This window comes from Leucopleurus acutus, assembly GCF_964270905.1.
Source record: "Leucopleurus acutus genome assembly, chromosome: 1".
Classification (NCBI taxonomy): Eukaryota; Metazoa; Chordata; class Mammalia; order Artiodactyla; family Delphinidae; genus Leucopleurus; species Leucopleurus acutus.
In genome coordinates, this window is record NC_139142.1 from 85,585,001 (window position 1) to 85,610,249 (window position 25,249).

General features: G+C 36.1%; 1 protein-coding gene and 1 pseudogene across 3 annotated transcripts in view; both read right to left on the reverse strand.

Annotated features, from left to right (window-relative positions):
- The window catches only part of UBR1 (ubiquitin protein ligase E3 component n-recognin 1), a 165,138-nt gene that overhangs the window by 30,802 nt on the left and 109,087 nt on the right, over nucleotides 1-25,249 (reverse strand). For both annotated transcript variants that reach the window (XM_082834706.1, XM_082834705.1), the window contains exons 27-37: nucleotides 24,591-24,700; nucleotides 21,342-21,428; nucleotides 19,982-20,163; nucleotides 15,751-15,956; nucleotides 14,046-14,139; nucleotides 13,128-13,277; nucleotides 10,201-10,298; nucleotides 6,764-6,857; nucleotides 5,358-5,506; nucleotides 1,265-1,320; nucleotides 126-222 (exon numbers count right to left, since the gene is read on the reverse strand). In XM_082834706.1, the coding sequence (XP_082690832.1) occupies nucleotides 126-222; nucleotides 1,265-1,320; nucleotides 5,358-5,506; nucleotides 6,764-6,857; nucleotides 10,201-10,298; nucleotides 13,128-13,277; nucleotides 14,046-14,139; nucleotides 15,751-15,956; nucleotides 19,982-20,163; nucleotides 21,342-21,428; nucleotides 24,591-24,700 (1,323 nt within the window). The remainder of the gene's footprint in view (nucleotides 1-125; nucleotides 223-1,264; nucleotides 1,321-5,357; nucleotides 5,507-6,763; nucleotides 6,858-10,200; nucleotides 10,299-13,127; nucleotides 13,278-14,045; nucleotides 14,140-15,750; nucleotides 15,957-19,981; nucleotides 20,164-21,341; nucleotides 21,429-24,590; nucleotides 24,701-25,249) is intronic.
- On the reverse strand, nucleotides 22,015-23,975 carry LOC309960407 (large ribosomal subunit protein eL32-like; annotated as a pseudogene). Its single transcript has 2 exons — nucleotides 23,946-23,975; nucleotides 22,015-22,487 (listed from the first exon to the last, which is right to left on the reverse strand). The product of its transcript is annotated as a large ribosomal subunit protein eL32-like (transcript).

Genomic DNA, 25,249 nt, shown 5'->3' on the forward strand with positions numbered 1-25,249 from the left:
AGGCTGTGGTAATGAGTATCCAAAGTTAGTGCAGTGTGTTGTTTCCTAATAAAATACACTGCCAGAAATGCAATGGGAAAAGACACATAAATAACATAATAATAATAATTCAGAGAAGACTCTACCTGATAGAAGACGAATCAGATGTTTCTGTATCAGGACCTGAGAACAGGTAATCCTTTGTGCAATGGCAAACTGCATTAATGCTTTTAGACCATTATGCTAGATTGTAAGAGAGGGGAAGATAAAAAGATAAGGGAAGATAAAAGACCTAAGTCATTCAATGTAAAAACCAATCCCAGTCTGCAAGAATTAGTGCAGACTTACTATATACTTTACATTCTTGCAAATTTAGTTACAATATTTTTAATACTTCTAAATACTTCTAGACTTCACCGAATTTTTTTAATAGATCTTCCCATGACAAAGAGGTATTAAAGATATAATCATCTCAATTCTCATTTAAGTACTCATTTTCCCCAGAGTCATTCTCTTAAATATCTGGCCTAAATTATTCTATTGAGGCCTGTGCAAACAAACGTATTTACAGAAATTCTAAAATGATGGCAGAAAATCACTGAATTCAGGGAACAGATCTTCTGCTTCCCAGATGGAAGGATGGGAACTATAGGGAAGCACATCGTGGACTCCAAGTCCCCTGTGTCAGCTATCAGATAATAAGAGAGAAATGGCTAGGAAGTAGGTGGTCTAGGGAATCCTGTTACCCAGTTTGTTTTCACAGGGCTACTGAGCACATTTCTTAAGCACTGTTTTTCAGGGTCCCCAATGTTATGAGGCTTGGGCCTGAGGCAGGAGTATAGTTATACAGAGTCAGGATATGCCCATCAAGGAGTCATGGTTTAGTTTTATTCTTGAATTCAGTATGATGATTTATCTAGAGCTAAGCCAGCATTAATACTTAATATTACATGATGGTACAAAATTAGTGAGAAGGAAAAATGTAAGAGACACTAGGGTTCTGATTTGGAAATAAACAGAGAAGGGGATAAAAAGTAACCAAGTATCATCAGAAATCTTTCTGTGAATTACATTTAACCACTAAGATTGAGAAAACTCTCCAAAGTGTACAATGTTGGCCCTTCAGTCTCCTATGAGACTGAAGTAGCTTTTTTTTTTTTAACAGAATTCTGCTAACTTTTACAGAAAAAGGAATGAATAAAGATTTTTTTAAATGATAAATATACTGCGGACTCCCTAAAAAAGCATACCAAGAGTTACACGTACCCTGCTGGAATACACATACCTGTCTATTTTGAAGTGCTCCAAACAAAGGTTTTCCTTCATCTCCCAAGAGGTTTTCTCAAAGAGTAAGAAAAACGAAAATGATAAATTCTGAATACTGCTACAATTGTATACTTGGTTTCTATCAGATATTCTTTAACTAATCTTATTTTTGACCAGATGCTTTGCACTTTTCCCCTTCAAAATTTCATGTTTAAGTCTATGCCAAAATTTCCCCCCCACCCAATTTTTAAAAATATTTATTTATTTATTTATTTCGCTGCGCTGAGTCTTAGTTGCAGCACACGGGATCTTCGTTGCTACATGTGGGCTCTTTTAGTTGTGGCATGCGGCACCGGGTCAAACCCAGGCCCCCTGCATTGGAAGCACGAAGTCTTAACCACTGGACCACCAGGGAAGTCCCCCAAATTTCCAAACTTTTGAGTGAGAGAATACTACAAAGGCAAATGTAGATCATTCACAAATTGCTACTACAAATAATAAAGTCCCTGCAGCAATCAATAAAGAATACCTGGGGGCTTCCCTGGTGGCACAGTGGTTGAGAGTCCGCCTGCCGGTGTAGGGGGCACGGGTTCGTGCCCTGGTCTGGGAAGATCCTACATGCTGCGGAGCGGCTGGGCCCGTGAGCCATGGCCGCTGAGCCTGCACGTCCGGAGCCTGTGCTCCGCAACGAGAGAGGCCGCAACAGTGAGAGGCCCGTGTACTGCAAAAAAAAAAAAAAAAAAAAAAAAAGAATACCTGGGAAAAACAAAGCATTCTGGTTCATTTATCCTCCTTTAAAAAAAAAAAATTCCTATGCAAAAAAATTTTTTTTCTTTAATTGAAGTATAGTTGACTTACAATATTATATTAAGTTCAGGTATATAGTAATTTGATATTTTTACACATTACACTCCATACAAAGTTATTATAAAATACTGACTATATTCCTGTGCTTTGTATTACTTCCTTGTAACATTTATTTTGTACCTAGTAGTTTGTACCTCTTAATCTCCTTCACCTATTTTGCCCCTACTCCTACCCCTCTCCCCTCTGGTAACCACTAGTTTGTCCTTTGTATCTGTGAGTCTGTTTGCTATATTTGTTCATTTGTTTTATATTTTAGATAGCACATATAAATAAAAACATACAGTATTTGTCCTTCTCTGCAAAAAATTTTTAAATAAGTAATTTTTTTAATATAGTAACACCTATTTTTTTAAAAAATAATACATAAGACAGACGTAAGTAACGTTATTGCTCTTTTAGGTACTATTAAAAAACAATTAGATTTATAGGATAAAAAGATGAAACTGAAAATACCAAAAAAGCATGGGTTCAGAAATATATTTTGCCTTGTTGGCTAGGGTATTTATTACTAAATTACTCTTATTTTCACTGATCCTTGGTAGCAAACACATCTGTGAGAATGGAAGGCTTACTTCCTATTTTCTTTTTGCATTTTTTTATCATGTATTTTCTCTTATTCTAGCTTTGAAGAAAGCAGAAAAAATAGAAAACCAGAACTGGCTAAAAATGGACAAAATTTTGGCTAATCTAGACACCATTAAACACAAAATGCGATAGTTAAAAGGTCAGTATGAACTAAATCAAGTATCACCATGTTTAATTCTAAATGTAACCTCAATTTGCTGGTAGTTTTTTTTACCATTAGATACCAGATGTTTAACTGAATATTATATATTGTGTTACAAAAGGCACTTGAGCAAGTATAAAACCTATTAATATATCTTTTCAGTTCAGTACTGATTTTATATTTGTAAATTTTATATTAAAATGAATATCACACGATTTATATATACATTTTTAAAATTTGGAGGATGTGTGGATCATATAACCACCCTATTGGTTTTGAAACAATTCCTGAACTGACATTTTATGGACTTTGGAATTAGTCATTAAGCAAAACTTTGTTATTTCCTGGGTATTGCTTGGGAAGAAGTTTTGTTAAATAATCTGAGCGAGGAAGTACTAAATTCTTCAGAGATTAGTGCCTTTATCTCAGAAGGACCCCCTCCTGTTATGCGGCATAAGATATCTTATTCACAAAGTGATCGCTTGACAATATTTGTCCTCTTCTTCCATTCTCTTTGTCAGACCCTCTGTTTTGATTCCTCAACTATTTTTCATAACTGTGCCAACACATCCTGTATATGTCTCTCCACACCCACAGGGAGTGAGGTAAATTAGCTGTTTATGTACTAGGAATAAAGTACAGCATTATATCCACTGCATGGAAAAAGCCCTAGAGTGAAAACTATATAACACTCTATTAATCAAATAGATTCAAATTACTATGTTACAGAAACACACATGAAGACTCAGTCCTATTCTCCAATGAATTTCTCATCTACTCTATAACAAAACTGTCACTTTTTAAAATGTTCAATGCCTAAATATAAATTTCCAATTCCTAATGCTTGTGTTCCCAAAATAGTAAAGTGTAAAAGTACCTTCATTGGAAATCTGAAGATATTTAGTAGATTATGACTCCAAAAGAATGCTTTACATTTCATATCATATTGTTCAGATTCTATTTAAACCTCATCTTTTCCTTTTCTCATTTTATTTAATCATAGTAAATATAAACCTGTGTATTTATTTTTTACCCACAATTTAAGTCTGACAGGTTTGGAAATAACTTCTAAAATCCATTCACAGAGACTGATGCTGATGTCCAGGAACGCTCTGTGAAAGAAGTGGCTTTGGACTTCCCTGGTGGCGCAGTAGTTAAGAATCTGCCTGCCAGTGCAGGGGACATGGGTTTGAGCCCTGGTAGATCCTACATGCTGCAGAGCAACTAAGCCCGTGCGCCACAACTACTGAGCCTGCGCTCTAGAGCCCACAAGCCACAACTACTGAAGCCCGCACACTTAGAGCCCGTGCTCCACAAGAGAAGCCACTGCAATGAGAAGCCCGTGCACCGCAACGAAGAGTAGCACCCTCTCTCTGCAACTAGAGAAAGGCCTGTGTGCAGCAACGAAGACCCAACGCAGCCAAAAATAAAATATAAATAAATAAATTTATTAAAAAAAAAGAAGTGGCTTCATGTTAGTTACTTCAAATCATGAAATAGTGTCTTATTACAAAACTATATTTAAATGAAGAAAATGTGGTAGAACCATTAAAAACAACTACCAGAAAAACTGGAAAATGAGTCTGAAACTGGCTTGGATAAAGATGACATGAAAGAATTACAGTTCTTAACTCTTTTTCATGTAGTACTCTATCTTGTGACTGTCATGAGCAAATATACTAATTTAAAAATCTAAGCAATTCTTCACTGCTTCACTACCCCTGTCTTTAATGAGATATATAACACTGTGTAAGTTTAAGGTGTACAACAGGGGTCCCCAACCCCCAGGTTGCAGACCGATATCGGTCAGTGGCCTGGTAGGAACCGGGCTGCACAGCAGGAGGTGAGCAGCGAGTGAGCGAAGCTTCATCTGCTGCTCCCCATCACCTGCATTACCACCTGAACCACTTCCCCACGCCCAGGCCACCAGTCCGCAGAAGAACTGTCTTCCATGAAACTGGTCCCTGGTGCCAAAAAGGTTGGGGACCGCTGGTGCACAACATGTTGATTTGATAGCTAGAAGCTTTCAACATGGCAGAGAACTTGACAGTGGGCTTCCCTTCAGACTTGGTAGGTTTCTTGCTGCTAATCTGTCTCTCCTGACCCCCTCAGTCTTCCTTTCTCTTTCCTGGTAATTTTTTAGATGACTTTAGTTTACCTTTCTTTTTATCTCAAAGTGTAAAAGAAATAAAAATACTGGACATTTCTGGGTTGATTCTTCTTCCTTTGTTTTTCTCTGATCTTCCAGTGTTGTAACTCTGCCACCTTTCTAATATAGCTTGCTTCATGCTGTCCCTTTCAAGTATTTTTAGTTTATATGCTCATTTTTGTAGTTAAAAGAGATTAATACAAAATATTCTAAGGCTAAATGGCATCATGTCATCTAATCTACTGATATACTAAGAGTCCTTAAACAAGTCAAAGTATTCCAGGCCATCAGGGAAAAAAAGGAATTTTGGTCAATCAATGTTAATTCTGTTTCTATAAAGCTCCAAACTAGTTCTCTTATAGGCTTTACCAATTGCCTGGATAGTGAAAGCACATGTGCTCCAGGTCATCATGGGGATTCGAGGATCCGTTTCATCAGGAGGCACTTTCAATCCAATTCTATAAATTGTTGTGGCAAAGAGAAGGACCATTTCCTTGATGCTATTAGAATATTTTATCCTAAAAATAAAACAAGAAAAATTTATATTGATATAATGGTCTAGTAAAAGGGGCTACCTATTGAGAAGTCCAATTAAGTACCAAAGTAAGAATTTAACTCCTTTTGTCAAAGTAAACTACCCTTTGTCAAATTAGAGATAAGAGCTGCTGAAGATTTATTCCTTAAGAAAAAATGGGAAAAGCAGAACTGTAACTCCTACAGGTAGAAAAATGTCTCCGACAAAATGGTAATGACCCAGATAATTTCTTATAAAAGATGCAGTAAATGTTCACAGCAGAAAGGGTCCAGGTCCAAATTAAGGAACAGACTGGAGAGAGGATTAAAACTCAGAGGAGGGCTTCCCTGGTGACGCAGTGGTTGAGAGTCCGCCTGCCGATGCAGCGGACGCGGGTTCATGTCCCGGTCCGGGAAGATCCCACATGCCGTGGAGAATCTGAGCTTGCGCGTCCGGAACCTGTGCTCCGCAGCGGGAGAGGCCGCAACGGTGAGAGGCCCGCGTACCGCAAAAAAAAAAAAAAAAAAAAAACTCAGAGGAAACAGATCTGACATAAGTTTTAGTGTATGGATAAGGGACCAAGAAGTACTTCTGCGCTGATAGGGGTGTGTGTATGTCTGTGTGTGTATATAATAATATATGTACTAGCAATGATTATTTCTGGTTTCCTGAACTTCTATTTGTTGCAAGTAACAAATATTTTCAGTAGCAATGGGATACATAATGTAAACAAGGATCACAACTAGAAAAATGTACCTCAGATGATATTCATTAACAAGTAATATCTGATTTGGATATATTATATTTTTCAAAGTGCCTTCACATAAATATCTTTCCATTAACGTTATGAGGTAAGTTAGAAGACCACTGTCTCAATCTTACAAACAAGAAAATGAATTGTGGTAGGGTTGGAGTGACCTGAGACTTTTCAGAAGTCACAGAGCAAGTCAGATGTGATTTTAACTTAAGTCTCTTAAATTCTGTTCTTGTTGTAGGTTGGACTATATAAAAATAGTATTTTTGTTGGTCAAAAACAGTTAATTATAGGCATGGTTCACCCTAATACATATTAAATACATATTACTCTAATATCTCAAACCACTTAATTTCATTAGTACAAATAAAACTCTATGGAGAAAGCAACAAGATAAAAATGGGATAAAGAAAACAATTTTACAAATAAAGCAAGAAGGAAGGAAAGAACTGTTCTTCACTCTTATTTTCACAACCACTTACAAACTTCTCTTGTTTAGATACTTACGAAGACTGAACTCCAAAACTCAGAATAGAATGGAACTCAAAAGTGGAATCACCCATTCCTTGATCAAACAAGACTGGAATTGTTGGCTTTTCTCCTTACAAATTAAAAGGAAAAAGAAAGAAAAATCACAGGAGTTTAGCCTGACACACACTTTTCTAGCTTTTGTAAATTATATATGATCATTTTAGAAAACTTAGAAAATGTTAATAAGCAATAAATAATCATTCACAATTTCTCCACCTAGATAACCAGATGGCATTAGGGTGATATTCTTCTGTTCTCCATATAAATGTTACACATGTAGATTTTTTTTAAAAAGGACAACATCTCTAGTACTGTTCTGTATCTTGTTTTTTCACTAACAGATCATAAATGTCTTCCACATCAGTAACTGACCCTCTATATTTCTATTTTTAACAAATGCATAGTATTCTATTAGTAAGGCAGCATGTGTTAGTGAATAAGAACAAGGATCTGGAGCCAAGCTGCCTGGGTATGAATCCTAGCTCTGCCAGTGACTGTTACTAAGACCTTGGGTAAATACTAAACCTCTTTGTGGCTCCATTTCCTTATCAAATTAGAATTGTTATTCCCGTATGTGAAATGACTTGTTTTCTTCTGGTGGCTCTTGAGATTCTTTTCTTCATCTCTGGTTTTCAGCAGTTTGGGTATGATCTATCTAGGTATGCTTTTAAGTTTGAAGTTCACTGAGCTTCTTAAACCTATAAATTTAAGTCTTTCTCTAAGTTTGGAAAGTTTCCAGCTATTATTTCCTCACTATTTTTTCTGTACCATCCTTTTTCTTTTCAGGACTTCAATGACACAAATGTTGGGCTAAAGGGAAGAAAAAAATGTTCCATATGTCCCTAAGGATACTGCATCGCTTTTCTGCATCACTTTTCTGTCCATTCTTCATTGTGTAATTTCCCCTGATCTAATTTCAAATTCACTGACTCTTATCTCACCGTCTCCATTCTACTACTGAGCCCATTCAGTTAAAATTGTATTCTTTTTTTCTAAAAGATTTAATTAATTAATTTTTGGGCTGCGCTGCGTCTTCGTTGCTGTGCGCGGGCTTTCTCTAGTTGTTGCGAGCGGGGGTTACTCTTCATTCTGCTGCGAGGGCTTCTCATTAAGGTGGCTTCTCTTGTTGGGGAGCACAGGCTCTAGGCGCGCAGGCTTCAGTAGTTGCAGCACACGGGCTCAGGAGTTGTGGCGTGCTGGCTTCAGTAGCTGTGGCTCATGGGCTCTAGGCGCGCAGGCTTCAGTAGTTGTGGTGCACGGGCTTAGTTGCTCTGTAGCATGTGGGATCTTCCCAGACCAGGGCTCGAACCCATGTCCCCTGCATTGGCAGGCGGATTCTTAACCACTGTGCCACCAGGGAAGCCCCCATTCAGTTAATTTTTTAATTCATATAGTATTTTTTCAATTTTGTTATCTCCATTTGGTTCTTTTTTTATAGTTTCTATTTTTTCCTGATGAGAACTCCTATTTTTCCATTCACTTCACGAGTGTTCACCTTTATTTCATGTTTCATGACTATAAAGCTGCTTTATACTTTTTGTCTGAAAAGTTCAACATTAAAACATCTCAGGATTGGTTGACTGTTTTTTTCCTTGAGAGTTGGTCAGATTCTCCTGGTTCTCTCTACCTTCAGCAATTCTGGATTGTGTCTTGGATACTTTGAATATTACATTGTGAATATATTGAACATTACTGGTCCGCATTAACATTCTCTGGAAAAATGTACCTTTTTTGTTGTTGTTCTAGTAGGCAATCAACCCAACCCAAATCAGGTTCAACAAGTTCTGTCTCACTCCCTGTAAGTGGTGGTTCCAATGTTAGTTTTCAGAGCCTTTGCTATGCTGTTTGGGTCTGCCAGTATATGTACTACTCAGGGCTTAGTCTGGAACTTGAGTGGTGGTTTAATGCAGCTTCAGTCTCAAAGCTGTTGCTATGCTTCTTTGGGCCTGTTCCACACACGTGCAGCTTGGAGCTGAGCTCAGGACTTGTGTTTGTCTCAAAAGTAGGAGATTCCCTTCTACAGCTCTCTCCTCTCTGGGATTCCCCCTATACTCTCTAGCTCCAAGGGGCCCTTCTTCCCAGTTCCTCTGGTCAAAATGACCAATTTCTCTCAGTTTTAGTCCCCTGTGCTGACTGGGGCTAACCTTGCGGTGAAGCTGTGAGGCAAAGAAAAAAATAATGAGGATTCACCCAGAATTTTTTGGAATATAGTGGTCCCATTTCTCCCAGATCTTTTGACAAGTAAGACTGGTTTTCTCTTGGGATTTTAGATATTTATGTGGCCACCATGGCAGTGCAGTTCCATGACTGAAGCTGGCCTTGGGAAAGAGCCAAAAGAGAGGGAAAGAAACACAACAAGTGGCATGGACATATATACACTACCAAATGTAAAACTGATAGCTAGTGGGAAGCAGCTGCATAGCACAGGGAGATCAGCTCGGTGCTTTGTGACCACCTAGAGGGGTGGGATTGGGGGGGTGGGATAGGGAGGGTGGGAGGGAGGGAGATACAAGAGGGAAGAGATATGGGGATATATATGTATGTATAACTGATTCACTTTGTTATAAAGCAGAAGCACACCATTGTAAAGCAATTATACTCCAATAAAGACGCGGAAAAAAAAAAAGAATTCCCTTTACACTCTCCAGCTCTGAGGGGCTTCTTTTCCAGTCCTCTGGCCAGAAAGATGGCATCTCTCCTGGATTTTTTACTGTTCATGTCCACTGCATAGTTCTGTGACTCAGGCTACCCCAGGGTCAAAACTGGGAAATAAAGGAGGAACAAAAAAACCCCAGGAAACTCACTGCCTGTACTAAACATTCCTCAGATTTTTACTTCCACCCCAATCTGCCTGCCATTGTTTACTTCTCTGAGCCTTTAGGTAGTCTTATCTCTCAACTGTGAAGAATATATAAATGGGGTAATAATTTCCAAATGTTTGTTGTTATTAATATTAATTACAACATATTAACAGTATTAATAATAGTTAACACTTATATAGTATTTACTATGTACCATGCACTGTTCTACTTTATGTAGGATAACTCAATCCTTCAATCAATGAGATAGGTACTATTATCATTCCCACTTTGCAAATAAGAAAGCTGAGGCACAGAGAGGTTAAGTAACTTGTCCAAGATCACACAGATAGTAAGTGATAGATCTAAGACTTAAATCCAAGCATTGTGACTCCAGATTAATTACTGTCCATACTGCCTCATAGTATGAAAAATTATTAAATTGAATAAAGTGATTTAAGCCAAACTTAGCCTTGGTCTAAAGAAACCTATTTCCTAATATTTAACAAATCTGTATGTACAAACCATATTTTAGAGCAATAAGTACTTTCAAAAAAATAAAGACTCTGACACTTAAATCTCATACAGCTAAATATAAAATAATTTTAAGCAAACCTTTAGCATGTTTCATATTATAACCTGTTATTCTGGCCAGAACAGTCTGTATCCATCGTGCCAGGGTCAAAAGTTGAGCAAGAGCTTCTGTATTCTCACTGAAAAATGATATTTAAAAATTATTAAAGCCATTGGCACAAAGTCAAACTGAAAAGCTAAATTTGTAGGGTCTTTCCATGGATAAACGGCTGTATGAAAAAGTCAAACTCCTCCAGATTAGCTTCCTAGGTCATAGAAACACTGGTGCCTAAAAATGTAGTTTTGGGAGGGAAGAAAAATTTTAAAGTACAAAGAACAAGATACCACCCATACACCCATCACCTGGAAGTAATAAATGTCAGTAAATGAAATCACCATTCTAGCTGCTCAAGTCAAAAACTAGGTATCACCACTGATATATCTGATTCCTTCACACACCACGTTCTAATCTATCAGCTAGTCTTGCAGGTTTCATCTTCTAAATGTATTCCAAGTTGATCACTTCTTTCTATCTCCATCATTACTACCCTAATCCAAGTTACACTATCCATCACCTGGACTACTTCAATAGACTGTTCTTCCTGCTTCCACAGCAGTGCTTCTTTATTATCTATACATTCATCACACAACCGCCAGCAAGATCTTTTAAAAATGTAAATCAGATTGTATCACTTCCCTATCCAAAACATTCCAATGGTTTTCCATCACACATAAAATACAGTTCTAACTTCAAATCTTAGCTCATAAGCCCTTTTAGGATCTGGTTCCTTGCTTGCTCCATTCCAAGCGTACTGCCTTCTTCCTGTGCCTTGAACCTGCTGCCTTCTTGCTTCACCTTCAACATGCTGATGTGCTCCTACTTCAGGGTCTTTGCTCTTGATATTGCCTGTTCTTAGAATTCTCTTCTCTCAGAGAGTAGCACTGCTTGTCCTTCACTTTATTCAGGTCTCTATCCAAACGTCACCGTCTCGGAGAGGAGCTCCCTGCCGACTCAATCTGTAGAGAACCTCATGCACTGGTCTGTCTCTAGCCCTTTATGCTGCCAATTTAGTTTTTCTCTGTATTTCTCACTACTCAATACTCTGTATTTTTATGTTTACCATTGGTCTCTCCTGTCTGTAATATAAATTCCGTAAGGGCAGGGGTTTGACCCAAACTGCTATTAACAACCAAGGGGGACCAGAAACAGTGCTATTAAAAAGGACTATAAAGTAGAGATTTGCTTACTGAAAGGACAGCTTTAAGTGAAGTTAAAATATACAATGAACTGTGCCAAAATTCACATCTCTGGGCACAAATTTGATCTAAGAATTTTTTCAGTTCTCAGAAATGAAAGTGTACTCTGATTTGTTATGACCAATTTTCTTTAAAAATGCTAGCTTATTATTAGTTTTGATAAAGTTTTTTATATGCTCTTAACTTTAGTATCTTAGGTTATACTCATGTTGATTTTCTAACAAAAGAGGCAAATATATTCCAACTATACAGGTAAGTTCAAATGCCTAATAAAAATGTTATGTATAATTATGTATTTCAGATCCTAAGTAACAAAATTGTTACTACAGACTAAAAGTGTCACAGGGTTTGAAGAGACCTAGTTGTAAGGATCAGTCTAACTTTAGAAAGGACTGCCCTGAAGCATCCTATTCTTAAAGATATCAAGGAGGACTTCCCTGATGGCATAGTGGTTAAGAATCCACCTGCCAATGCAGGGGACACGGTCTGAGCCCTGGTCTGGGAAGATCCCACATGCTGCAGAGCAACTGAGCCTGTGAGCCACAACTACTGAGCCCGCGCTCTAGAGCCCGTAAGCCACAACTACTGAGCCCACGCATTGCAACTACTGAAGCCTGCGTGCCTAGAGCCCGTGCCTGGCAACAAGAGAAGCTACCACAAAGAGAAGCCTGCACACCACAATGAAGAGTAAGTAGCCCCCGTTCACCACAACTAGAGAAAGCCCATGTGCAGCAACGAAGACCCAACACAGCCAAAAAATAAATAAAACTAAAATAAATAAATAAATAAAAGATAAATCTTTGTGATGTCACCTTCTTCCTAAAAGATGACATTCTATGTCCCAATACACTAAATAGAAAACAATTCAAAATTATGTTTTCTAATGACATGGAATAGGAGAGACAGAGCAACTACTTACTGACGCTGATTGCCAAACCTATCACCTTTGAACTCTTATGCTGTGAAAACAAGTTAAAAGTGTTTTATCAATAAAATCATTTTCTTTAGAAAAACTTAGGTCTATCACTACAAAGTCACTGAGTTAAAAAAAACTGAAATAATAATAATAATAAATAGTACTGTTATCATCATGTAGAATAGTGAGAATACAGAAATATACAATTACATGTTCTAGTTGTCATAAAAAAACTAATAAATCTGCTATTAAATTCTATTCACAGATGGTCAGAATATAAAAGTTTAAAAATTTATTCTAAACACTAAAAAACTATCCATAGATGAACCTATCGTGCTTATTTACCTTTATAGTTAACCTTTTGTCCATGTCTCTACAACTACAGCATTTGGATCTTCAGAAAAATAGAATAGAAATAATAATACAAAGACCTGCAGAGCAACCAAACTCCTAATAGCAACTCTAATGCTGGCAAAGGACTATAAGAAAGGAATGGATCTTCTTTGCAACTTTCTTCCTTCTGTGAGTGCTAAGATGGAGATCAAAGTTCTATTACTTTAATGGCTGTTGGAAGACAGATACAAAACATGTAGACTTGAGTAAATGAATGTTCCAGTTCCTTTAGAAACCAAAAATTGGGGCTTTTATCATATTTTTAAAGTTGAATACAAGTTATAAAATGAAAAAGTATTAATTAAATAGCAAAAAAGGAATTAGTAATCTAATTAAAACAGTCACAACAAAAGGATTAAAGACAACTTAAAAAAAATTAACCAAAACATAAATTAAAATATACCTGCTTATCCTTTGAGGTTGCAAAGGAATAATGGGGATCACAGTATTGCACAGAGACTTGCAAAGAGGGCAAAGATATTCTCCACTCTCTAAGTCAAAAAGGTCAACATGAATGCGTTGCTGAGAGCTCAGCTGTACAGCTTCAAAATACCTGCAAAATTCCAAGACATAGGTCCATTCAAAACTACACATGTATCTCTGCTCTAATTCAACTGAAAAAAATCTGGAATTTTTGCCTCAATAAACATCTTTAGAATCTACATGCAAAAATACACAAATTATAATTATAGAAGAAATAGGACGCCCATTCTTTTGGGGACAAACTGGAGGACACATCAGGGCAGAAACAAATTTAAAATAGTTTTACTGAATTATAACTTGTCTCCTGCCTCAACAGCATGGAGATACAATACAGATACTACCTCCCTCAGTTTCCAATGACCAACTGAAGTAGTAAGGGCTATTACAGGAAAATTATGTATTTTAATCTGATGCCAAAAAGGTAAACCCTACACAAAATATTTCGCAGGAATTATATTTCTGAACTTTTATCTCTTCCAGATATACAACTAGAACTTCATGTCCCCTATTCTACCTCAAAGGTACTTTTCCTTCTATGTTTTGAGGGGAATGAGATTTTTATAAAGATTATTACTTCTTTTATACAAATCCTGATCAAAAGAGACTAATTAGTTTGTGCAAAGCAAGTACAGTGAAAATTTTAAGTTGATAACTTTACACACCAATTTCTAAGGGTGATACTATAATGAGTATCATGCAAACAAAATCAGTAATTAAAACTGCTTCAATTATTCAAATAAGAAAAAAAGAAGACACGAGAAAACATGCCTTTTTGTGGCCTTTAGAGAACTTCAATATTCCTAGCTTCTTTCAAGAACATGTCAGAAGGACAACTTACTTCTGCCAGCACACTGCATGCATTACATGACCACAGCTTCCTGTGTAAGTTCCATATGCCAAGTCTGAATCCATGAAAAGTGGGTCCACGGTTTCTGATACAGAAAGACAAAAATATGAGGTATGTATTCATCTGCCCCACAATCATAAAAAGAAACCAAACAAAAAAAGAGGTTATCAGGTCTAAAATTCTAATCATAAACTTTCTTAAGAATGTCCAATAAAAGTGTCACAATATCATGGCAGTAGTATATATATTCTTAAGAGTAAGTAAAAAGAGGAAAATATAAAGCTAGACTTCCAGGTGTGATTAGTATGGATTAATGACAACTTCTATTCTTTTTTTTTTTTGCGGTACGCAGGCCTCTCACTGTTGTGGCCTCTCACGTTGCGGAGCACAGGCTCTGGATGCGCAGGCTCAGCGGCCATGGCTCACAGGCCCAGCCGCCCCGCGGCATGTGGGATCTTCCCGGACCGGGGCATGAACCCGTGTCCCCTGCCTCGGCAGGTGGACTCTCAACCACTGCGCCACCAGGGAAGCCCACAACTTCTATTCTTGATGTATTAACATTAGGCTTTAAGTTGCATTATCTTGGTTGTTGAAGCAATTTTCTATGATTCAAGCACAGTTTACTTTTGTATTTTAAAAGTGATTTGACTGGGTAACTTTAAGGGATATTTAGAGGCAATATAATCTACTGGCTAAGAGCACAGACTATGGGGTTCAAAACCTGATTTCACCATTTATAATTTGTGGCTTCTGACAAGTTAATTAATTTCTCTGTGCCTCAGTTTCTTCATCTGTAAATGGAGCCAATACTGGTACCTAAATCACAGGGCTGTTATGAAGATTAAGTGAGTAAATACACATAAAGCACTTAACCAGTGCCTGGCACATGGTGAGTATTCATTAGATGTTAACCTTTTTTATCATTATTATTATTCCAAGGGTATTTAAAAAATAAAGCAGCTAACTCCTGATGTGATATAAGAATTACAACATATTATGTAATAAGTACTCCAGCCAAGAAAATGTTTAACAAGAACCTAACCACATGGCAACAACCAGACAAATCCACAATGTAAGACACTGTACAGGAAAACTGGCCTGCATTCTTCAAAAAACTTATCATGAAAAAAAAAAAAAGGCAAGTGACTATTCTAGATTAAAACAGACATAAAATAAGCAACATAGGAAACATGTCTGAATCCTAAATGGAAAAAAAAGTCTAGCTAAAAAAAGACATTTTGAGGGCAGTTGGGGAAATTCAAATATGGATTTTATATTAGATGATATTACTGAATTAGTAATTTTCTTAAATGTTATACTGGTATGCTAGATATATAATAGATTATCTTTAGTTTTAGAAAATGCATGTGGAAACATTTAGGGAATATTTAGGGAATATTTAGGGAAATGTCATGAATTCCTACTTGCAAATGGTTCAGCAAAAAGAAATGGAGATAGATAGAAAGAGACAGAATGAGCAACGTGGCCATGTGTTAACCAAAATTTTAAAAAACAGACAAAGGAGCCAAAATGGCATGTAAAAATCTAGCGTCCATTTTATAAATGGGTAAAATGTGATCTGACCAAATAAGGCTAAATACAATCTCACTCCCAAACTTCTTTCAGATAGTATTTTTTCTAATTACACAAGTATGAAAAGAAATGCTCAAAAAGACATTTATTAAACAATACATACCCCCTGAGAGTTCTATGGGTTTTCCCCTGTGCTGGGTTAAGGCGGTGGATTTCTGGACACAGGCCGATAATACCATGGCATTATTTTCTAGTTTCACCTCTTGTTCTTCTTGGCAGAGGATGCATGTCAGCACCTCCTTTTCAGTAACAGACGGACCCCGTTTAGGACCCAAAGCAATTTTACAGTAGTCACTGACTGCTGGGGTGCTAGCAAGAGAAACGACCAGAAATGAGGACACATGTTTTGGTCACTTGTCTTTATATTTTGGTAGATTTTAAGTAACTTTAGGGCAAGAACTTTAAGAATAAAAAAAATAAAATAAAAATTATATTTAGCAATATTAGCTTAAAATCTTCCCCCTTGATTTTTCTGACTTTTATCAGTTAATTTGCTTACTAGAAAATACATTCTGTGTTGATAAGTGCAAAAAGAGAAAAAGCAGATCACAAAGTAGAATGCATATTATAATTATAGTTAACTTACTGTACCAAGAAGCTGTGAATCTGTTTTTTCTGATTATAAAAGTAATACATACTTATTAAGAAATTTTGGAAAGTCTAGAAAAATATAAAGAAGAAAATAAAAAGCATCATACTCTCACAACCTAGAAATAACGACTTGTACATGTCCTTCCAGTCTGCTTTCTATTTATAACATTTTTTACATAATTAAGATCACATTACATATACAGTTTGTGTCCTGCTTTATTCACTTATATCTTAGCTGTTTTCTCATGTCATGAAATTTGCTTCAGAAACATTATTTTTAAATGGCTGCACAGTACTCTCACTAGATGTGCCATAATGGTTTTATCCATTCCCTCTTATTAGGCATTGAAGTTTCTGTTCTACTTTGGTAGCTATTAAAATTTAAAATATACATCTTAATGACTTAGCAATTCATAAGATGTATTCAATGTGTACAATAATAAATAAGAGCAAATACTTACAAAGCACTAATTGTAATGTGAGGCACTGTTTCAAATACTTTATGTTACCTCATTTAATCCTTCCAACAATCCTATAAGGCAGGTACTATTATTATCTCTATTTTTCAGATGAAGAATCTGAGGCCTAGAGATGGTAAGAGACTTATCTAATGATTCATCTAGGAAGTAACCGGGCCAGGATTTAACCCAGATGATCTGACTTCACAGGCCATGCCGTGTAATACTACCTCGCTATCCATGCAAGAAGCTCCCTGAGATATCATATATCATCCAACAAACTGGAAATAACTTAAATGGTTATCATCAGTATACATGAAATTACATAATACAGAATAGTATGAAGTTTTTAAAAGGTGGGTCTCAGCTAGGTGTGGTACTTACTACTTTTTAGGAGGGGTTCAGCAACATGTGAGTAAAGTTAACTTTTTGGTTATCATAAGGACTAGGGGGCACTACTGCACTTCAGTGGATAAAGGGCCAGAAATGCTAAATGCCCTGCAATTCATTAGGCATAAGAACTGCCGTCCAAATGCCAAGAATGAGGAATGCTAAGCTTGTTTTTTTTATTATTTTATTAATTAATTTATTTATTTGGCCACCCTGGGTCTTAGTTGCGGCATCCGGGCTCTTAGTCGCAGCATGCAGGATCTAGTTCCCTGACCAGGGATTGAACCCAGGCCCCCTCATTGTGAGCACGTTGTCTTAACCACCGGACCGCCAGGGAAGTCCCTGAGCTTGTTTTGTATGTAAGAATATACATATACAGATTTCCAAGACATAATATTAAATGAAAATGGGAAACTGAAGAATGATACATGCATAATAACATTTATGCAAATAAAACAAATGGCTGAATGACACTATATAATTTCTATGGTTACATATATTTGTATCTAATAGCACAGTAAAAATTCTTATAAGATATACATAAAACTTATAACCAGAGTATCTCTGAGGAAGGGCAGAAAGGGGTGCAGGATTTGGGCCAGTACTCAAATGGAACTTTAGCTTTATCTCTAACATTTGATTTTTAAAAGGAAAACGTGTTAATATAACTGTAATTAAAATTTTAAATGTAAATGTAATTTGTAAATGTAAATTTGTAAATGTAATGTAAATGAAAAAATGTAATTACATTTAAAACATGTAAGAGAATATATTTGTGACTTTGGGATAGGAAAAGCCTTCTTAAACAAGATACAAAAAGTTAAAACTCGAAAAGACTGACAAATCTGTCTTTATCAACACTGAAAACTTTGCTATGGCTAAAATTTCATAATTAATGTTAAATAAACAGGAACAACATATGAGAAACATGAAACAAACTTTAATATCCATAATTTTAAAGGACTTCTAGAAATCAGTAAGATAAAAGTAAAGTATCCAATAGACATGGGCAAAGGATAATAAGAGGCAATTCTCAGAAGACAAAATTTAACAGGCTAGTGAATAATTATAAGAAAAGATGCTCAACCTAGTACTAACCAATCAGGGAATTTCAGAAGGGCACAAATTTATAATTTTGATTATACCAAATATTTTCAAGTACTGATAATTTTAAGTATTGGTGAGAATGAAAGAAACAGGAACTCTTCATACACTGCTGGGAGTAGAAATTGGTGAAACTACTTTGGAGGGCAATGTGGCAGTATCTATTAAAATTTTAAATAATTATGACCCAGCCCTTTCATTTATTAGATTCCACCCTTGAGAAGTACTTGTAGGGTTGTGTAAGGGGGAACATACAAAAATGTTCTGACACATTGTTTGTAATATGGGAAAACTGGGGAACAAGGGAAAAACAACTTAAATGTCCAAAATATGATAAATAAAATATTATATATCCATACTATGGAATACTATGCAGCAGTCATAAAGAATGATGTAGAATCTACTCTAAAGGTCTATCTGTATTGACATGAAAAGATTTAAAAGACACTGAATGAAAAAGCAACCCACAGAACAAAAAAGGATGGTAAAATTTTAAAAAACACACAAAACAAGACTCATTATTATTCACGTACACATGTTTACAAATGCATAGAAAGACACCTAGAACCATAGTTATTATCACAATGGTTATCTGTGGAGAAAGATCAGGAATGCAGAGGACGGTCAAAGGAGACTTACTGTGTTATGTGAACTGTTTTCAGTGAGAACACATACACAATTTTATGTGTACAATCAATCAGGCAATAAAAATATATTATGAAAGCACTAGGGCCATTAATTAATTCTGAGTACATTTCTGCTTACATCCTCTTGTTTGAATAAATATACAGTAGTCTCTTGTTCATTACTTTCTAAATGTTATATTGTTCATAGGTAATATCAAGAGGGTTGGGACTTCTGCTTGTTGTTTAAAGTTTTGTATTAGTTTCTAGTTTTATTACTGGGATGTTGTCATCCCAGGATAGTTTACCACCATAATTTTAATCTTTAAGATATAGAGTCAGTATTCTTTGTGGTTCTTTGTTAGCATACTCAGCTTCAGGATTACAGACATATTATGTAAAGTATAATGTTTACTGTCTACTGTTATTGCAGAAGCACAATTTCCTAAAAGTATCCACAACACACATTGTTTTAAGGAGCAGTGAAAGCTTGTTTTTAAAAATAAGCATAGAAGGGATTTTCAATATTTTAAATTGGAATGCTTTTCAAAGAACCATTATTTTGCCTCCTCCCTTTTCTCACTGTATCTAAATAACAGCCCACAAAACACTACTCTCAGAAAGTTAACAGATTTCCCCAAGAGCACAGCATAGTGTCATAGTCAGAAAACGAGGTTTACTAATTCCCATTCCAATGTGCTCTCCATGACTAAAACTATAGGCGTTGCCTTCTTTCTTTTTTAGAAAAAAGGAAAAATTAACATGGACCATCTTTTTCAAGTGAAGGGTTTTTTTTTCAATCTGTAATAGCAGCAGTCATTTTTACCAGAACTCATAAAAATGATGTGGAATATATGAACTGATACATAAATGTGTACCTAAAGAAGTCCGCACGTACAAGATAACAGGAGATGATTTCTATCTTTGCTGTTTCCATCGTCATGCCTTTTTGTGCATAAAGGTTCCCGACTAACTTCATTGTGCACTTGAACAGTTTATCAACATAAAATTACATCCAGTAAGAGGCTTCACTGTGCCCTTGCTAGCTTAAAAATAGTGTGATTTCTCTTACTTTGAAATATATTTTGAAAAAATATTATTTAAAGTGAATATGTAATTTTTCCTACAAGAAACTGGGTTGCTAATTTTTAGTTTTGCTTTATTTTACCTCTCTTCCTCCATAATGGAGTCTTCTTTCCCAGACATTTCTGACGTACTGTCATACATGAGTTTGTGAGTTTCAATAAAGTTCTTCTGTAAGGCGGACATCTGAGCCATGATCTTCTGGCGATGAAGCCTAGCAGCTTCAGCTTTTCTTTTTCGTTCTGCTTTTTCTTTATCATGAGTAATCTGGGTATTAAAAGACCAGAAAAATTAGGTAAGATCCATTGTGAAAATTTACATATACTGTTCAGTCAGGCAAAATTTCCTAGAGTAAACTCAGATTCAATCTGATGACTCAAAATTAACATACAGGCTCCATCACATCTTACAATTAATTGTTCCACTGGTTACTTCAATAATTTAACTTATTAAAACATTTTTTAACTTAAAATGCCAAGTATCTTAAATATCTAATAAACTGCTTTTTATATTCAATGCAGGTATATTAAGAAACAAAATTAAATGAAATAATAATTTTGAGGGCTTCCCTGGTGGCGCAGTGGTTGAGAGTCCACCTGCCAATGCAGGGGACACGGGTTCGTGCCCCGGTCTGGGAAGATCCCACATGCCGCGGAGCGGCTGGGCCCGTGAGCCATGGCCGCTGAGCCTGCACATCTGGAGCCTGTGCTCCGCAACAGGAGAGGCCACAGCAGTGAGAGGCCCGCGTACCGCAAAAAAAAAATAATAATAATAATAATAATAATTTTGAATCATTTGTCAATCATTTAACCACTGACATTTAATCAATTTAAAGCCAACTTGATGTCTAACAGTTACTACTTAACACATTGCTAAGAATGAGAACTTTAACAACATTACTGAAATGCATTGGTGTCTTTTTATTTATTTTAACTTAAGTCCAGTGTTTTTCTTTTAGGAAAGATAGTTAATAACCACAAGTAATAATATTCTAATGATTTTGAGATTAGAATCATCAAAACCTGATTCGTTATATTATGGAAATTCATAACGTAAAGATTACTGCGTTTCATTAAATCTTAGATGCACCATAATCTTGTGTTCCACTAAGAATGCTGCTGATTAAATAATAAGAAGGCAAGGATTATAAGACATATTCCAATTTCAGACATTAAAATATTTCAAAAATTAATAAAATATGGTATTTTCAACAGCACTGCACTGAACATCAATTTCCTCTACTTTTGTGAAATATATATATTATATTGGATAACTATGTATGTCAACTACCACTAATCCCTGTGGTACAGAAACACAATGAACAATAGTAGACATCTTATATACCTTACAATAAACAGGTTCCTTCTCACAAAAAGAAGCAGCTCCCTTATACCAGTAAAGTTCAAAGACAGAGATGAACGTCATCATCATTATAATGTTATTACCTCATCATTTTTAATAGATTCTGATCCTGATGTAGTTGCTACAATTAAACAAGATTTTTCTCTTAATCGCTTCACGGTGTCAAACATCTGTGAAAAACAGATGAAATGTTAAAAAAAGATATGGTTAGATTGATCAGGAACAGAGAAATTCACTCAACTGATTTTGTCATCATGTCTCCAAATGTCTTTGACTTAAACTTAAGCTATTTATATATATTTACACACACACACACACACACAGAGAGAGAAATACCTGCAAATACATAATAAATAGCAATCTAGCTAAGAAGAAGGTTGGGGATAGCAAAAATCAGCTGAATCAGTCTGCAGGGGTGAGCATACCTCTGCTTTTGCTATGGAAATTTTTTAAAATTTAAAATAACATTTTTAGTGCAAAGACATATAAAGACAAAGATACAATATGGAAAGTGATACCTTTTCTTCCTGATGCCAGTCCCTCTCCCCAAAATCAACTAAATTAAAGATAATTAGTATTTCTTTTCAGGAAAAAAATCAGAATATATATTTCTTTATATTTACATATATTCTCATAAAAACCGATCCTACTATATACACTGTTTCCTACTTTCCTTTTTCACTTCATCATTTATCTTTAGAGGTGTTTGCAAAACAGCTTATACAGATCTATCTTACTCTTTTTTTTGTCTGAGTTTTATGGTTTTATTGACACAAATACAACGTGCACATGAGCTGTGTACTCATTTTCTTCACTGCACAACCTGGCACAAAGACTGGTGACTCTGGTGGCCAGCTGGGCTGCTCTCTCTACAATGGCTTTACAGTTCTTTGAGGAGACATTGTGAGCAGTCTCAGTAGAGTATGATTTGTTGCATAGCAGCACTTCAAGCTCCTCGATGTTGTGGACTAGGAACTTCCGGAAGCCACTGGGCAGCATGTGCTTTGTTTTCTTGTTGCTCCCATCAAGATCTGGCCCTTGAATCTTCTGAGCACCCTACTGTCAATACCTCTGGGTTTCTGCCAGTTACACTTAATTTTGACATACTGGCCTGACTGGTGCTAGATGAACTTCTTGGTCCTCTTTTTGACAATCTTGGGCTTCATGAGGGTAGCCATGATGCCAAGTAGGAGACGGCCGCCACCTCCGCAGGCAGTGACAAGGAAGAGCTATCTCATTCTTTTTAACAATATCAAGATTTCAGAAATAGGACAGCACATCCATAAAACTTGTAGTATTTATATTTTGAAAGAGCCTCAGTCTCATGTGGAAAAAACTCCCACAAGGAACTTAAAACAAAACTTTATATTAACCATTTGGATAAAGTATCTAATGTTTATAAGAACAGATATTTGTGATTTTTATATATTTTGACAATGGACTTTGGTATTGTAATGGAAAAATGAACTTTCAGGACCAGATCTCCAATTTATAACACCAGGTCCATAGGATATAAATGTTGGACTAATTGATGGCTCAATTGACTTTTTTAAAATTGCGGTATCATTGGTTTATAACATTATACAAGTTTCATGTGTACAATGTTGTATTTCTACATCTCTATACACTACAGCATGCACACCACCAAAAACTTAGTTTCCATCCATTATGATACAGTTGACCCCCTTAGCCCATTTCACTCTGCCCCTACTCCCTTCCCTCTGGTAATCACTACTCTGTTTTCTGTATCTATGTGCTTGATTTTGTTTGGTTTGATCTGTTCATTTATTTAATTTAATTAATTTAATATTCTACATATGAGTAAAATCTATAGAATAGTTATCTACTTTACTTCTTTTATTTGTTTTTTTTTATATTTTAAAATGATTATATTGGTAGGTTTAAGAAAAATAGTAAATATTCATGAAATCTACTTCAAGAGAAATCTTGATAACATCATTACCTTATAGTTACATATCAAATTATATCACACTTGTTTAAGGAGTGTCTCTGATTAAGTAATAAAAAGGACTAACTGCTTGAAGTACAAATCAGTACAAAGATCCCCAATTGATGTAACCACCCTATATTCTTTTTTTTTTTTTTTTGTGGTATGCGGGCCTCTCACTGTTGTGGCCTCTCCCGTTGCGGAGCACAGGCTCCGGACGCGCAGGCTCATCGGCCATGGCTCACGGGCCCAGCCGGGCCCAGCTGCTCCGCAGCATGTGGGATCTTCCTGGACCGGGGCACGAACCTGCGTCCCCTGCATCGGCAGGAGGACTCCCAACCACTGCGCCACCAGGGAAGCCCCACCCTATATTCTAATTATCAACATAATATCTAGCTGATAACATAAAAATATTTTCATAAATACAGTGAAAGGAAGCTCCATAACCTTGGCTTCATGTTTCCATTTGGAGGGTTTTCCATTAAAGTAACATTCCTGACCTCTCTCCCTACCCCTCATTCACTCCTCCCCAAAGGCACTGCCATCCACCCAATAGTTCAAACTCCAAATTAGGAGTCATTTTGATTTCTCTCACTTCTTCCATCTAATGTATCAGCAATTTCTATAGCTCCTACTACCACATTATACGTGAATCAGTCCAGCTTCTTGCCATCTGCTTTCTAGCTGAAGTCATGCTCATTTCTCACCAGGATTACTGCAATAATCTTCTAATGGTTACCCTGTGTTTACTCTTGTCCCTATAATCCATTTACCCCTGACCTGTAAGGTCCTATATGACCTGGCCCCGGCTGTGCCTCTGACCTTGCTGCCTACCTTTCTCTCCCTCCCCCATTATGTTCCAGTCACACTAGCCTTCTTTCTGGCCTCCTTAGAGCTTCCGCATTGCTGTTCCCTCATTCTGGAGGACTTTTCAAGATTCTTGTAAGACTGGCTCCATGTCATTCAGTTCCAGTGTTACCACCTAAAAGAGGCCTTTTCTGATTACCCATCTAAAGTTACCCCTACTCATCTACTGAATTATTCTGATAATTTTTTTGTTTATTGTCTATAGCTCAATGTTTGCAACATGATAGCAAGCACCTTATCTGTCTTTTTCGGAGCCTAGAAATGAACATGGCACATAAGCAGGTACCCAATACGTATTTACTGAATAATGAAATGAATAAATGTTAATTTATTAAAAAGAGCCCTCACTAAAACATACGGAAAATAGGATTACTAACATGAAAAATTATGAGTGATCATGAAAATCAGTAGTAAATGATTTTACAATTAGAGAATATTATGGTTTAATCTTAAAGGCAAGCAGAAGATTCTTAAATATTTAAACCAAGATAATGATCAGTTTATTTTTCAGTTTTACCTGGAGTATCCATGTAATCATGTCCTTCTGGCCTTCTAACTGGGGAATTCCCTTGAGTTTTTCTAAAAGCATTTGTATATTCTGAGCATTCATGGCTGAACTTCCCAATCCTTTTTTAAAACACAAAAAGTATATATCATGAACATGTATCTTCATAATTATGTATAAATTATAATTTATAGTTAATGTTATTCACATTGATAACCAAAGTTTGCAGTCAATCCCTTAACTACATTAATTTTTCAATGGAAGAATCTACAATTACATGAAGTACTAAGTATTAAATTAAAGAATTTGAAAAACCGGAATTACTTTAGGTCTCTCTTGTACATGTTCCACTGGGGCTGCTAAGTGAAAACTACCCTTAATGATATATCTTTTGCCTTCCCTCTACTTGGCTCACTGTCTAAAAGTACTTACTGAGAACCAAAGCTCCCAAAAATATGGAAGTGGGAGCTGTCCTATCCATAAACTGAATAGGTTTATGATGTAGTCAAGAATCTAAAAAATAGTGTTTAAATAGAAAATGAGATGTTTTTGTCTTATTGATCTTATAAATCAATGTTCCTAGAATGTGCTCTGAAAAAACTGTCTTAATCATGTAGCGTTTAAGAAAAATCTAATCTAAACCTATCCTGCTCTTCCACATTGAAAATCGT